Source organism: Mirounga leonina, unplaced genomic scaffold (assembly GCF_011800145.1).
Source record: "Mirounga leonina isolate KUSES-001 unplaced genomic scaffold, KU_Mleo_1.0 Mir_91, whole genome shotgun sequence".
NCBI classification, from domain to species: domain Eukaryota; kingdom Metazoa; phylum Chordata; class Mammalia; order Carnivora; family Phocidae; genus Mirounga; species Mirounga leonina.
In genome coordinates, this window is record NW_023270839.1 from 41728164 (window position 1) to 41743323 (window position 15160).

At 38.8% G+C, this 15160-nt stretch overlaps 1 protein-coding gene across 5 annotated transcripts in view; it reads left to right on the forward strand.

Annotated features, from left to right (window-relative positions):
• MAP2K5 (mitogen-activated protein kinase kinase 5) overlaps positions 1–15160 on the forward strand; it is a 245900-nt gene that overhangs the window by 15948 nt on the left and 214792 nt on the right. For all 5 annotated transcript variants that reach the window (XM_034993805.1, XM_034993806.1, XM_034993809.1 and 2 more), the window contains exon 3: positions 5945–6012. In XM_034993805.1, coding sequence (XP_034849696.1) covers positions 5945–6012 — 68 coding nt within the window. The remainder of the gene's footprint in view (positions 1–5944; positions 6013–15160) is intronic.

Below are 15160 nucleotides of genomic sequence, written 5' to 3' on the forward strand. Positions count from 1 at the left end.
TTAAGTGACATTAACAAAATCCAGCCAGTACATAGACTTTCTGGTTCTACTTTTGCTTCCCTAATGTGCTGGAAAATCATATTACTATGCTCCAGGCAACTAGAGAAGTCTGGAATTCTCATTGTGAACCAGTGTATCAGATCTGTTGCATGCACCGCACCCCGCCCCCCCTTGGTCATATCTAGTAATGCTTTTTTGGTCAGATGGTAAAGAACCTCTATGTATAAGACAAAAGTCAAATTATTTTTTCTATTTCTCTTTACTTAGTACCACTACTTTCTGGTGTTCTTCAACAACATATTTATAACCTTGAAACTCTTTGTGCCACTTTAGTAAGTTTTTATGATTTACAGTTCCATTTAGTGTTCATTTTATAGCTAATCCAGTTTGATAGGCAAATAGCCAGAATCAGCCAGACTGGCTCTGTGTATCCAACTTTTAACAGAGAAGTATTTTAAATTACTGTTACACTAAATTGCTTGGTATGTCTTTCTACTTTATCCTTCAGTACTTCTAATACCTGTCAATTCATTGTCTTTATTTTAAAGATTATTTATCAATTTATTTATTTGAGAGAGAGAGAGAGGGAAAGCACTTATGAGTAGGGGGAGGGACAGAGGGGGAGGGAGAGAATCTCAACCAGACTATCCAACCTGACTTGGGGCTTGATCCCACGACCCTGAGATCATGACCTGAGCTGAAACCAAGTGCTGGATGCTCAGCCGACTGAGCCACCCAGATGCCCCTCATTGTTTTTATTTTAAGACGTTTTTTACAGCTTTTTTGGTATATAATTGACATATAACATTGTGTAAATTTTTTTTTAAATTTTATTCTTATGTTAATCCCCATACATTACATCATTAGTTTTAGATGAAGTGTTCCATGATTCATTGTTTGTGCACAACACCCAGTGCTCCATGCAGAATGTGCCCTCCTCAATACCCACCACCAGGCTAACCCATCCTCCCGCCCCCCTCCCCTCTAGAACCCTCAGTTTGTTTTTCAGAGTCTATCGTCTCTCATGGTTCGTCTACCCCTCCGATTTCCCCCGCTTCATTCTTACCCTCCCGCTACCTTCTTCTTCTTCTTCTTTTTTTTTTCTTAACATATATTGCATTATTTGTTTCAGAGGTACAGATCTGAGATTCAACAGTCTTGCACAATTCACAGCGCTTACCAGAGCACACACCCTCCCCAGTGTCCATCACCCAGTCACTCCATCCCTCCCACCCCACCCAACATTGTGTAAATTTAAGGTGTACAATCTTCTGATTTTATACAATTGTATATTCCAAGCCGATTTCCTCCTAGCATTAGCTAACACCACTATCCTGTTATATAATTACCATTTCTTTTTTTGTGGTCAAAACATTTAAGATTTACTTTCAGCAATATTCAAATATATGTACAGTGTTGGGGCTCCTGGGTGGCACAGTCCTTTAAATGTCATATCTTTGTTTCAGCTCAGGTCCTTTAAATGTCAGATCTTGGTTTCAGCTCAGGTCTTGATCTCGGGGTCGTGGGGTTGAGCCTTGCATCGAGCTCCGTGTTCAGCACAGAGTTGGCTTTAAGACTCTCTCCCCCTTTCTCTGCCCTCCTGTGAATGCGTGCATGTGTGCACATGCTCTCTCTCTCTCTCTAAGACAGATAAATAAATCTTTAAAAAAGTATGTTACAGTGTTACTAGTTATAATCACCATGCTCTACATTAGATCCCCAGACCTTGGAACTAGAAATTTATACCCTTCGGCAAAAGCTCCCCATTTTCCCCCACCCCAGCCCCTGATAGTCAAACTCTGTTTCTCTAAGTTTAGCCTTTTTTTTTTTTTTTAAGATTTATTTATTTGTTTTGGGGGGTGGGAGGGACAGATGGAGAGGGAGAGAGTCCTGAGGAGATTCTGTGCATTGAGCACAGAGCCTGATGCAGGGCCTGATCTCACGACCCTGAGATCACAACCTTAGCCAAAACCAAGAGTCAGATGCTTAACCAACTGCATCACCCAGGTGCCCCTAAGTTTGGCCTTTTTAAATTTCCCATATAAGTGGTATCATACAGTATTTGTCTTTTTCTAACTTACTTTACTTAGTATAATGCCCTCCTCAGGGTTCATCCAAGTTGTTGCAAATAGCAGATGCCTTTCTTTTTCTTGGCTGAGTAATATTCTACTGTATGTATGTGTATAGCACATCTTTAGCCATTCATCTGTTGGTAGACACGTAAGTGGTATCTTGGCTATTGTGAATAATGCTGCAGTGAACATGGAGGTTCACATATCTCTTTGAGAGAGTGATTTGGTTTCCTTTGGATAGATGCCCAGAAATAGAATTGCTAGATCACATGATAGTTATGTTTTTAATTTTTTGAGGAACCTCCATACTATTTTCCACAGTGGCTGCGCCAATTTACATTCCCACCAACAGTGCGCAAGGTGTCCCTTTTCTCCACATCCTCGCCAACACTTGTTATCTCTTCTCTTTTTGATGATAGCCATTCTGACAGGCGTGAGGTGATAGCAGATCATGGTTTTGATTTGCATTTCCCTGATGATGAGTGATGGTGAGCATCTTTTCATGTGTCTCTTGGCCATCTGGATGTCTTTGGAATTTATTGTCTTTACAGAGAAGTGTATTCTCACTTAAGTGTCAAGGCAAATGGTTTGACTGCCATCACAGGGATAGATAGCTTGGGTTTTGTGTTTTGGCCCGAATCATCAGTCTTCTCATAGGTGTGATTACTTTTCCAACTCAGTCTCCTCTTTGACAAGAACAGGAGTCTTCATTAAAACTACTGATCACAAATAGCAAAGAGTCTATCAGTCCCCCAAAGAGCAATTTGTAAAGAAAACCAATACCTACATAAAATGGAGTCTCTTAATAATCCATAAGAACATTAATCACTGTGTCGTGTAAGTCTGATTTTATCCCCAGGCTTTATTACAATGCCTCCTTCAACTTAACCAAAATCTTTCTCTTGGAGTCAGACCCCTATGGAACAGCATCAAGACTTTACCACTAGGTTGGCTATTCGGGCCTTTTGGCCTCAGTTTTCTGTCCACTTAAAGCCAAGTGTCCTGATAGTGTTTCATAGCTGCTTTTCATGGAACTGCTAGACAAGAAATTATTCTGGTAGCTGACTTCCATCACAGGTGTTTTATTTTGTTTTTGTTTTTTTCCTGAAATAATCCCTCAGAGATTTCATGGAATTCCAAATCTTCTGTTTTAAGAAACCTTAAAGGTTCAAGCTCTGGCTTTGAGAGTTTAGAGAACTCTTACTATTGTGTTGTTCCTGATTGAGAGAGACGGCGATTTAAATGATTTTTCTGGAATCTGTGCCCTCTCTTCACAAATTCTAAGAAGGGTTTTCACCTGTTTTATTAAACTCCAAACACTTCCTCATCCCATGAGAATGATATCTTATTGGGGTCTTGTGTATTTTGAAATTTGAACATAAACAATTCCTTTGTAGCCACTGTCTCTGTAGCTAGTTCTGGTGTAGAAGTGAGAGTTACAAAAAGCTACTTTATTCAGGCTGGAAATTTTACCAAGTTCATGACTTTATGAAGAACAAATCATTGTAGCCCACATCTAAACAGAGAATTTGACTTGCTTTTAAAATAAAAATGTAAAGTGTTTTCATGTGTGCTAGTATGTAACATTATATCTCTTTATACTGTATCTGTTTTTTCCCTGTTTCCTGCATTTGTAAGAAAAGTTTTTTACTTACCCTTGAAAATACTGGTTTCCAGAACTTACGTAGACACTCCCTTTTGTTTCCAAAACTAGAATGGCATTTCTTTTTCTTCTCCAATTTGACTTTATAGTGTCTACACCTAGAAAGAAAGAAAGAGCTAGATTCCTATATAGTCCCTTATATATGTAATATTCTTAGGCCTCTGCTGTCTTCGTGTTACTGAAAGTGACTACTATGTGCCTTTTATACTGAGAACAGGGAGCTCTTAGTAGAATAGTACAGTAGTGACTCTGGACAGCTCTTATTTATATAGATATTTAAATAGTGTGACTTGATGATACTGATTTGCATTGAGTTCGGGAACTCTTTGGGAGTGAACCATGATCCAGGATCCAGGAACAAATGCTTTGGAGAGAAACCCCAGTGAGAGCAGTTGGCTTGGTCACTGAGCAGGGCTGGCTCAACTGCTGGTTTCTATCATGCTGTCAGATAGATTGCTATTGGCTGCTGGGAGAGAAAGTAGCATTTTGCTCTGAAATGGGCTAATTAGGAGAGAATACAAGCTCCCTCCTAGGGTTTCCATGGCCTGGCCACTGAGCAGGGGGACATCTTCAGAACTGCAGCTGGATGGGAGGGAGGGCCGCTGGGGTGTGGTGGGCGAAGATCCATGAGCTGAACTCCCCCTGTATTTTCAATAAGAGTCCCCAGAGCATGTCGTGTAAGCTTATTCTCTTCATGACCTGAGATTTGTCTGTTTCTCCAGGCCTGGAATCAGGTTCTCCGCATCTGATCAAATGAGCAATTAGATACTCAAGAATGACCCCCTCAAATAAATAAATAAATAAATAACAACACTGATTGTTTAACAAGTGCATCAGAGCTGAGGCATCCAAATTGAGAGAGAGCCTGCCCCTTCCAAGTTGTCCCCTGGGAGGCTGTGTACTTCTTCCAACAACCCTATATTGCTCAAAATGTTTTTGGCATTTTTCTTTCAGCCATATATTTAGAATCTATCACATAGGCTGTTTTGTTGACAGATCTTTATTTTTAGAGGGATGAAATAACTAACTAAATATTTAGAAATAAACAAAAGTCATTCTGAGTCCTGCCTGCAGATAGCGTAGGTGAGTGACCAGGCAGGCAGTTCCATTTGGGGTTAAAAATGAGATCTGATAGGAGCATCTGGCTGGCTCCATTGGTAAAACATGTGACTCTTGATCTCAGCATTGTGAGTTCGAGCCCCACTTTGGGTATAGAGTTTACTTCAAAAAAAAAAAATCTTTCAAAAAAATGAGATCTGATGTTTTCATGCTATCTTTGGGATCTTAAAGCAGTTTTCAAAGAGGTATTTCAAAACTATTTTGAACAGGAGAAGCATCATGGAAATAAGTTTCTGGATGTGGCCGCTTTGATGATACACTTATTCAAATGTATACATTCTGGTTGTGTATTTTGTAAAGTCTAATTATCCTCCAGTTTTAAGACTATCAGATTTTTTCCAAAATCACATGAATAGCCATATGAAGCTTATTATAGTCAGACTACCCAATAGAAATGAAACTGTTCAGAAAGAGCAAGCGAGCTACCAGATAAGAATGGGTTATGGGGATAACTGTGTTAGAGTTGCTTTGTAAGTTAACCTTATATAGGCTCCCTGTTCTTCAGTGAAAAGGGAATAGTAATAATCAAGTCACACTGTCCACATCATAGGATCGTTGCGTGGTTCTTAAGGAGGTATGGTATATGAAGCATGGAATCATGGTACTTTGTGTGTAGTCATGTTCAATACATGTGGGCCATTTTGATCATGCCACTGTGACACAATAGCTTGTCTGGGAGAGAGGAAGACTAGACAAATAAAGGATAGGGTGCTGCGTGGGAAAGAAGGAAAGTACTGATGGTAGAACAAGACTGGCCTCCTTCAGTGTTTAACGTTCTTCACACCAAACCTGTTTCTTCACACTCCAGTGACACATTAACCTAGATACATGTCAGGCTCGACATAAGCAGTATTTTAATTTTCAGCTGTCCCTGAAATTTTTGGCTCTTTATCGGGACTGTTCATATTCTGAACAACAAAAATCCCAACAAAACAACAAACCAATAACCTCGACATCCTCAAAAATATGGTGTTGAAGATTTGGCTCTCAAGTTGTGAAAAGAAGTTGTGTTATGTTCCCAGCTGACATGATTTTGGTGCATTTAAAAACTGCAAATCTCACCACTCGCACTATGTTGCCTTTGAAACAGATGAAGATGAAGATGGTGACCGAATTACAGTGAGGAGCGATGAAGAAATGAAGGCCATGCTGTCCTATGTAAGTCTATCACAAATGAGGACTATTGTAATGTGTTAATGTAATCGTGGGCACTGTTTCTCGGCATGCTGAAGATATAAAAATAAATCACAGCTACCATAACATTCTTCTGTAGGATGCATAAGGGTTTCAAGGATTTCCTTACGTTAAAGTTAAGGGCGTTCTTTTCAAAAGACACTTACTGATCATATCATGAACATTAAGAATAATGCGTCTTAATGACTTTTGCATTAGGTATGGTGCAGACTAAATGGACTATCAATTTCCTGTATTTTTTATGCAGTACTTAAAGTAACGGCTCATTAAAAATGAACCCCTGGGCTCTAAAAAATTTTTCAAAATCTACTTTCAACTGGAGATCTCTTTCACCCTTCCAAACAGACTGTAGTTATAATGTAGCTGCAGGCTTAGTATGGATACGCGATTTTAAAATGTACTCTCGGTTATTTTATGCACTAACCACCCCCTTTTTTTCCACCCTGAAATGAACTGCAGGGTTACTTACTGTTTCAGAGTGATTTGACTATATCCTGAAATGACTTTTCTTTTGTGTTTCAAATTTCAGTGGAAATTTGCCTTAGCCGTTTATCTGGGACTAAAGTAGATAAGCAAGATAAGACAAAAGGGTACATATCTAAAACTTTAATACTTAGCCTGACAAATCCAACTATGATGAAGAGGTGTAACTTCCCTGAGCCCTGATTTGTGCTGTCCTCTCATTGAGTTTTATTTCTTCTTATTCATTTTATTTTCTTCTATCCGAGTTTGTAATCTGTTTACAAAACCTTTTCTAGGGGCTGGGTAGAGAGAGAGCCCTGGACTCAGGTCTCTGACTCAGCTCTCCTCTGGTCGCTGGCCTTAGGCAGATCACTTAACCTTTCTGTGCTATGGCTGCCTCATCTGTCCATTGTGGATAATACCACTTGTCCTTTCTACTGCATAGGATCATTGTAGTGATCAAATGGGATAATAGATGTGAAAGCCCTTTGAGAAGTTAAAAGTTCTATACAAATGCAAAGTGGTATGATGGTGGAAATGATGGACTCAGGGCCCCTGCTGGTCCCCATCGCCATTCATAGCCAACACAACATCCGTAGGTTTCTGATGGACCTCAGCTTCAACCAGGATATTGTTTCATTGTAATGAAAACTGAAATATCTGTAAGGGTTTCCGCCAATAGTTTTAATTTAGGGTAGGAGGAAAGAGAACAAGAAGGATGGCATGATTAACAGAGCGTTGCATTCAGACCAGCAGAGAGTAGGAAAAGTCAATTTCCCATTGACTTCCCATTAACTTATTTGAGAGTCTTTGTGCACTGAGAATTTAGAGCAGGGCTCATCAGTACCTTGAAAGGCAGAGGAGGATTGTCTGCTGAAAGGTCTAGCACTAGTATTGATAGATTGCCTAACTCTCCTGGGAGTGTGAGATGCTTATTTTTAGGAAGCACACACACACACACAGATGGATTCTAGTTTTTCAACATACATCCACTGCAGAGAGTACATTACTTAGACATCACTGTACTTTTATTATGTCTCTGACATAGCCACACACAAAGTTGTGCTTTCAAAAACGTGCTTTTGGGAAGTTCTGACAAATTATGCTTTTTGAGAAATGTTAATGCGTGTCATCATAGTGATAATAATCATTCGCGTTTCTAAGTGACTACTATATATATATATATATATACTAGATGCGAAAGGTATCTAATTTTCTGTGGTTTTAATAATGACTCGGTGAGGTAGATTTTATCATCCCGATGTTTTAGATGAGGAAGCCATGGCTAAGAGATACGCCCAAGGTCTTGGGGCTAGTGTGAATGTGAGCATGGAGTTAAGTTCAGCCACTCCTGGTGTGATAGCCAGTGCTATCCAAGCTGTTTTTGCTGTTTCTCTCCCATCTACCTCCTTGCACATTAAGGAGTGTCTGGGGAGTTGTCTGTGTCATCACCATCAGTACATTCTGGGTGATTTGTGTGTATGTAATACCTCAGTTGAGATATCTGTAGTATATATTCCCTATGATTTATGTTTCTTTTCTCAAATGCAGTGTTCATTTTTGTGTTGTAGGAAAATACATTAAGAGTTATGTAATTGTCTTTAAACTGACAAGTTTCTGAGATTTCAATAGGACCACTTTTTAGTCTGAAAAGAGATCATCTGGCTCATTGATCCCCAAATATGTGGCTTTCACGCATTAATCAATTTTCACTTTTAGATTGGAGGACATAGGCATTGTGACATTTTATTTTGCCAAATAAACACGTTAATAAAATAAGTAAATAATAAAAATTACCTACTGTTCACTATTATTTTACTAACAAAGAAAAACAGTGAGAGTCATTTAAAGATTAAAAATGATGGGCAGTACATAATCTCAAAAGGAAAGGTGACCATTAGAGTGAGTAGATTTAGGAGTACCTAGCTGGCTCTCGGTCAGTGGAGTGTGCGACTCTTGATCTCAGGGTTGTGGGTTTGAGCCCCACGTTGGGGGTAGAAACTACTTAAAAATTAAAAAAAATAAAGTGAGTAAAGTTAGTTTTATGTAAAACTCACTACATTCTTTTCCTACCTCATTTTAAAAAATTGAAGTACAGTCGACATATTATATTAGTTTCAGGTGTACCGCATAGTGAATTGATACTCTTTACTTTTATCAATTTGCAGTGGATGGTGAAGCCTTTTTTTATGAATTGGCAGTGGTCTATACATTGTGGTCTGATCAGGTCCAGGCTTTCTCATTAATTCACTTAAATATTTATAGATGGGAACCTGAAATCCCCAAGAATTTTAACTTAGTTCCACTCTTCTGATTCTGAATGTTTGAGCAAAATCTTTTTAAATGAAAATATCTCGGCGAGAGATAACAAGCTTTAAGTCATTTAAAGCCTAAATGGATTTCTTTTTCCTCTTACCTGTTGAGATAGCCCTACCATCATATACCCGTTGTTTATGTAGAGTCAGGCTCTGAATAAACATTTAAAAAGTAAAGAGTAGGGGAATCTCCTCCTCAAAAAGCACACATAAAATTGGTTGGCTGTCATTTTGATCTGTCTTGGCTCTTTTTAAAAAACTTTATTTATTTGAGAGCATGAGCGGGGTTGGGGGGAGGGGCAAAGGGAGGAGAAGAAGCATGTTCCCCACTGAGCCACCCAGGCGCCCCTGATCTGTCTTGGTGCTTATGATTAAAATTCCTCAGGGTTCCAGTTTTGCCATAAGGAGAACCATTTGGACCTAATCTCACATAGATTGTGGTTGATCGCCTTTAGTTGCTGATCTATTATGAAAAAGCTGCATGGTCTTTATTTTTTAGGTTCATTTTGACTGAAAACTTTTTGAATCCAGGATCTGGGTGGTGGGGTGGGGAAGATACTGAGATACCGAGATACTGACAGGTAACCCTGTATTTACTGTAAAAAATAGCTTAGTTTCTCATGTCAAATTTAATAAATTTGCAGTCCCCTTATTATTTCTTTAGAATCCATATGGGGAAAGCAAAACTAGAGACACTTTTACTGGAAATCCCTTAATCATTCTTTTCCATTGATTACAAAGGTTAAATGAATAAACAGCCTGGATCTCTGCGTAAAATTAAGAAGAAAATATGCAACGTCTGAGTTGCAACTTGCAGAATTACTGTTTTCCCCCTTGAACGCAAGTATTTTCTGGCTTTGGGCCAACAGAAACATAAGTTTTTATCAGTAATTTAAATAGATTTTCGTATTAGACCTGAAAATGTTGCCTTTTTAATTGAAAACTTATCAATTATTTAAATTGCTAGCAGCCTTAGGCTGTTAATTTTATGTGTGCCATAATAATGGCATACAGTGGCTTTTGATACATGTGACACGTGGATATCGCGTCGTAGTAGGGATTTGTCATGACAGTAAGTTGTCGTGTGCTGTTAGATAATAACCAACATATTAAACCAAAGTCTGTTGTCACACATTAGTACTGTTTTATGTAAGTTATTTAGAAATTGTATTCTTTTCTTCATTAGATATATTTTTAAGAGATAACGAGAAGAAAACAAAGCTATAATAAATTGTCTTTTAAGAAAATGTAAAGTAATTTGGTCTCCAAGGAGATACTTAATGTATTGAGAGAATCCAGCAGCCAAGTGTTATTACAGCACCATTGTGATCGCTCTCTGCGTTTTGTTATGAGTTTGTGTTAATCAACAATCTGTTTTTATAGCGTAGTTTCTTGTAAGTTATGTTGTTAGAATATTCCACTTCTGGGATCATGGCTTTTCCTCTGACACTATTGTATCTTTTTCATTCCTCCATAAAGTATTTTTTTAATTAGAATCTGAAATGCTTTATTAGAAAAAAAAAAAGTACACCCAACCTACATATTCTGAAAACTAAATACCTGATCATTGCTAATTATTTAAAGGACCCTGTTAAATATTCCCTTAATATAGTTTACATTTCTGTTGATGTTCTTGTTTCCCCCTCTCATTTTCTTGGAAGATTAAAGATGGTGTGTTGTTTTTCTCCTCCTGTCTTTTTGTGTTCATTGTCTAGCAGTGCTGGCTTCATTTCCTTTCAGCACCAAACAACAGGGCTGGGCCTTGTTTATTGATTAATCATAAGCTTTATCTATCACTGAGACCGAGTTATAGGAGGGGTTATTTTAATGTTAACCTCGGCTTTTGGGTGACCTTTCATTAAGAAACTCAGCAGTACATCTTGCTTTTGTAAATGGATTCATATTTGTTTCTGCTAAATCCCGTGTCTAGTACAGGATTTATTACACCTGGTTCTCTCGATCCTGAGAGGCTTGTGTGAGTGGAACACAGTATTAACAAGAATAATTTTCTTCATTTTGCCCATTCTCTGCCTTTATACCATTTTTACACATTGCCAGAAGAGTATGGGATGAGTTTCACTGTAATGCCTCCCATTATGGCAGAGACCTTGTGTTTTAGTGGAGGATAAGTATTCCCTTTGGTATACTTGACCATTGTGTAACTTTTTACATGTTGGGTACCATGAGGGAAGATACTCCTTGACCTCTGTAGCACCTTGTAAATTGGAATATGATTAGCTTTATCCTAGTACACATAACTTGGAGATTGCCTCTAAAATCATACAGGTACTCAAGTAGAGTTGGAAGGAAGCCTTAGAAGTCTTGTCCAGCAGTTTCATTTTATAGATAAGGAAACTGAGGCCCTCAGAGGGCAGATTCAGTCAGAGGTCACGTTGCCAATGAATGGAAAGGCCTGGACACGGTCCTACATCTTTTGACTCCCAGTCTCTTTACTTCTGGTGGTTTGAAATGATGTTTTTGTTTTGGCATCTATTGAGGTCCTGCTGAGGAAGCTTTGCAAATACTCCTTTTTTCTGATATAAAAAAATAATGCTGTTGACTAGAGTGTTAGTGTACCTGAATGTGAATAAGAATGTAAAAAATACTTTGTGGGTTTTTGAAACTTTAAATATTTTATTTATTTATTTATTTATTTATTTATTTATTTATTTATTTGAGAGACAGAGAGCCTGTGAGTGAGGGGAGGGGCAGAGGGAGATGGAGAAGGAGAGAATCTCAGCAAACTCTGTGCTAAGCATGGAGCGTGACACAGGGCCACATCTCAGGATCCTGAGATCATCATCATCATCAGGATCCTGAGCCAAAATCAAGAGTCAGATGCTTACCTGAATGAGCAACCCTGGGCCTTTGAAATTGTGAAGGTGTTTGTCCTTATCTACAAGACTGAGTTTTACCACAGAATTTGTTGCCTACTTAGGAGTTGAACATTTAACAGCCCCAGGGCCTTTGCTATTAGGAAGTTTTCATCAAAGAGCAAGAGATTGGAAGCTCATTTTCCATATGGTGCTTTTAAATGTGCTCCATATTAAATAGGTTCACCTATGAACTTACTTTGTATGTGGCAAAATCAGCTCAGTGCAGTTCACCTGAACAGCTGATAATGAAGTATATTCTCTTCTGGCAGGGTGGAAAAATGGCACAAGGAGAGGTAAGCTGAATGAAATAAATAAATGGTTTGGGAAATTACTCTTTTTTTTTTTTTTTAACTCAAATAATCACATGCTCTAAGCTGTAAGTAAAGTTTTTATTTTGTTTTCTCATCCTAGTCAAAGAATAAAACATTTTTTTCAGAGGCAGGTTGTTTTAATTCCCTTCTCTGTGTTGCCTTGGACATTTGGATGCCCGTGAAATAGTGACAAAAATGTGGTAGACCCATATTTAGCCCTTGTTGTGAAATATCTTGGGGCATCTTTGCTTGTAAGGAGCAGAAGCATAGTAAAGTTTGCATCAGAACAGAGGGTTTATTTTGTGGCTCATGGAAGCAAAGGAGGAGATAAGCACAAGCAGGCCTCAGGCAGGTGACACCGGGGCACTCTGGGGTGCTTTGGACCACCAGTATTTTGTCATTAACGTGGCTGTGCTTCCAGTTGAGCTCCATCTCTATGGAGGGCTCAGTGTAGCCTGGAGGCTGGGTCCTCTGGGGTCCTACGTTGAGGCAGTTGGCATGAGGCAGTCGAGCCATGTGTGGTACCTCAGTTAGCCCCATAGGGACTATGGCTAGGAGCTTGTCTTCAGAGGAGATGTGGGCTGCAGGGAAATGTTGGACCTCCAGCAGTAGGATTGCTGTGGGGCATAACCAGGTTGTTGGGCACTTGTTGGCAGCTCTTAGTGAGCCTCTGTTCTCTTAGGCCAGTCTTACTGGAAACGAGAGGGGTATTTTCTACATATATCTGAAAGGTGAATGTAAATATACTACAATACAATAAAGTTAGAGAAATTCAGTAAATTATCAACCTAGGAAATATGTCCAAGAAGGCATAAATTGAAGTAATAGAAAATTTCAAAACAAGTGCTTCTTTCTAAATATATGTTTTTCTATTACTTATATGTTCTTTACTCTTTCCTCATTGCCTTTTTATTTATTCCTTTTTTAATAGAAGTTGAGCAGTAGGTTGGATCTTTATCAAGCACTATTGGAAATAGCTAAATAGAACGTAAGGGAATGTCACATTTGGCCTGCTCTCTGCATGGCCTGATGGTCCTATTTTATTTAAGTGGCAGGTTCCCTGAAGCTACTGCAGCAGTCCCCCCTTTCCTGTGGGGGATAAGTTCCAGGATTCCCCACAGTGCATGCCTGTAACCATGGATAGTACCGAGCCCTATATATGCCATGTGTTTTCCTATACATACATACCTGTGGTAAAGTTTCATTTATAAATTAGGCACAGCAAGTGATTAACAAAATAATAAGATAGAACAGTTATAACAATATACTGCAATAAAAGTAATGTGAATGTGGTCTTTCTCTCTCAAAATACCTTATTGTACTATACTCACCCTTCTTGTGATGCTGAGAGCTGATAAAATGCCTATGTGAGATGAAGTGAGGTGAGTGACATAGGCATTGTGACTGTGTTAGGCTACTGTTGACCTTCTGATGACGTGTCAGAAGGAGGATCATTTGTTTCCAGACTGCCTTTAACCACGGGTAACTGAAGCCATGGAAAGCAAAACCACGGATAAGGGGGGACTACTTCTCCTTTAGAAGTATAACAATTGCTGCCGCCTAGAAATCAGATGCAAGGTCAGTGTAGACACTGCCCCAAGCTAACCTAACCATGGTGATGACTCTGAAAGCTTCAGCCGAGAGGATCCTACAAGCTTTGGACCCATTGCTGAATACAAATTTAAACCCCTTCCGCCAACACACATTACCTTGCACTTAGCCAAGTTGAAGTTCATTTGCCTTTGGCTGCCCAAACCTGTATTAAGACCATCTGGAGCTCCCTAACGCCCTTACGGTCTTACTATCCAAATAGTGTTATCGTTAAGCACGGCCAACTTACTGTCTTTTTCACTTCCAAATCATTAATAAATACATCTAGCCAATAACATTAGCCTATAAACAGGCCCCAGGGTGGTTCCCTGTTGACCTTTTCAGTGGAAGACTTTTCACTGTGATTTTTCTTTCTCAAATCAATCCATGACCGTATGTGGATCCTTGGTCTAGAGACATTCAAGCAAGAGCATGTGCACTCTGTAGTACCTCAAGGTAGGGGCAGTGAGTTATTGGAGAAGTGGGGGGATCTGAAACCAGATAAGTAAATGCAGATATTAATTTGGTATTCAAAATAGATTTGCTTTATATGTTGTTTTTGACTACGGGAGCAGTTGCGTGTGTAAGAGGTCAGCGTCATAGAAGCAAAAGCCTCTCATTGTAAAGTATAAGAAATAGTCGAAAGAAAGCATAACTGAGGACACACTAAGCAGTGTTCTAATTGAATTTGGAGCCATTTAACAGAGTTCAGATTGTTGGGTTCTTCACTGGGAAAACTAATAAATTAACGATGGACTGCAAATAGTTGGTTAGGTTATTGATTATTGCTGTAATTACTGACTGGGCTTCTTATAATGGGGTATGCTTGCAATATTGACTGAACAGGAATTTGAAAATTTTATCATTAGTAGGAAAAAACCAGCATGCTTATTCCTTATAAGTTGGAAACACTGTATTAAGTCTGTTAGGAGGCATGTTAAGGAGAGGTTTAGGCAACTGTCCTGTTATGTGTATAGAAGAAGAATAAATAAACCTGATTTGATGCGATTTGATATGTAAGACTTGCCAGAGAAAGTTAGAAGGTACTAGCAATTAGAGTAGTTACCATGTTTCCATCAGCTCTTACCTGCCTCCTTCCCTTAAATATTTGTGGAGCACTATTATGTGTAAGGCCCAGTGCTGGGCACTGTACAGCAGTGATTTCTTAGGTTTTTAGGGTGGCAGGTCTTTTTGAAAATGTGAGGAAAGTTGTTTATTCTTTTCCCAGAAAATTCACACAATGCAGCATTTCACATGTAATTTCAGGAATTTGAAGGCTCTCCTAAGACTCATATAGACTCCACTTTAATACCTCTGCCATACAAGATAATAAAATACACAAGACAGGGCCCCTGCCCTTGATGAACTTCCAGAAGAAAAATAGACAATATTCCTTATAATACCCTTTTAATTATTTTATTGTTTGTAGTACTGTAGTAATTGAGGGAATGGGAAGGGAACTGAGTTTTGATAAACAGTTAAATTCTACCTCTGTATTTGGTCTAAAAGTGACCTTATTTAGGGGTTTCTATATTACCCTCTTGTTATGAACCCTTCT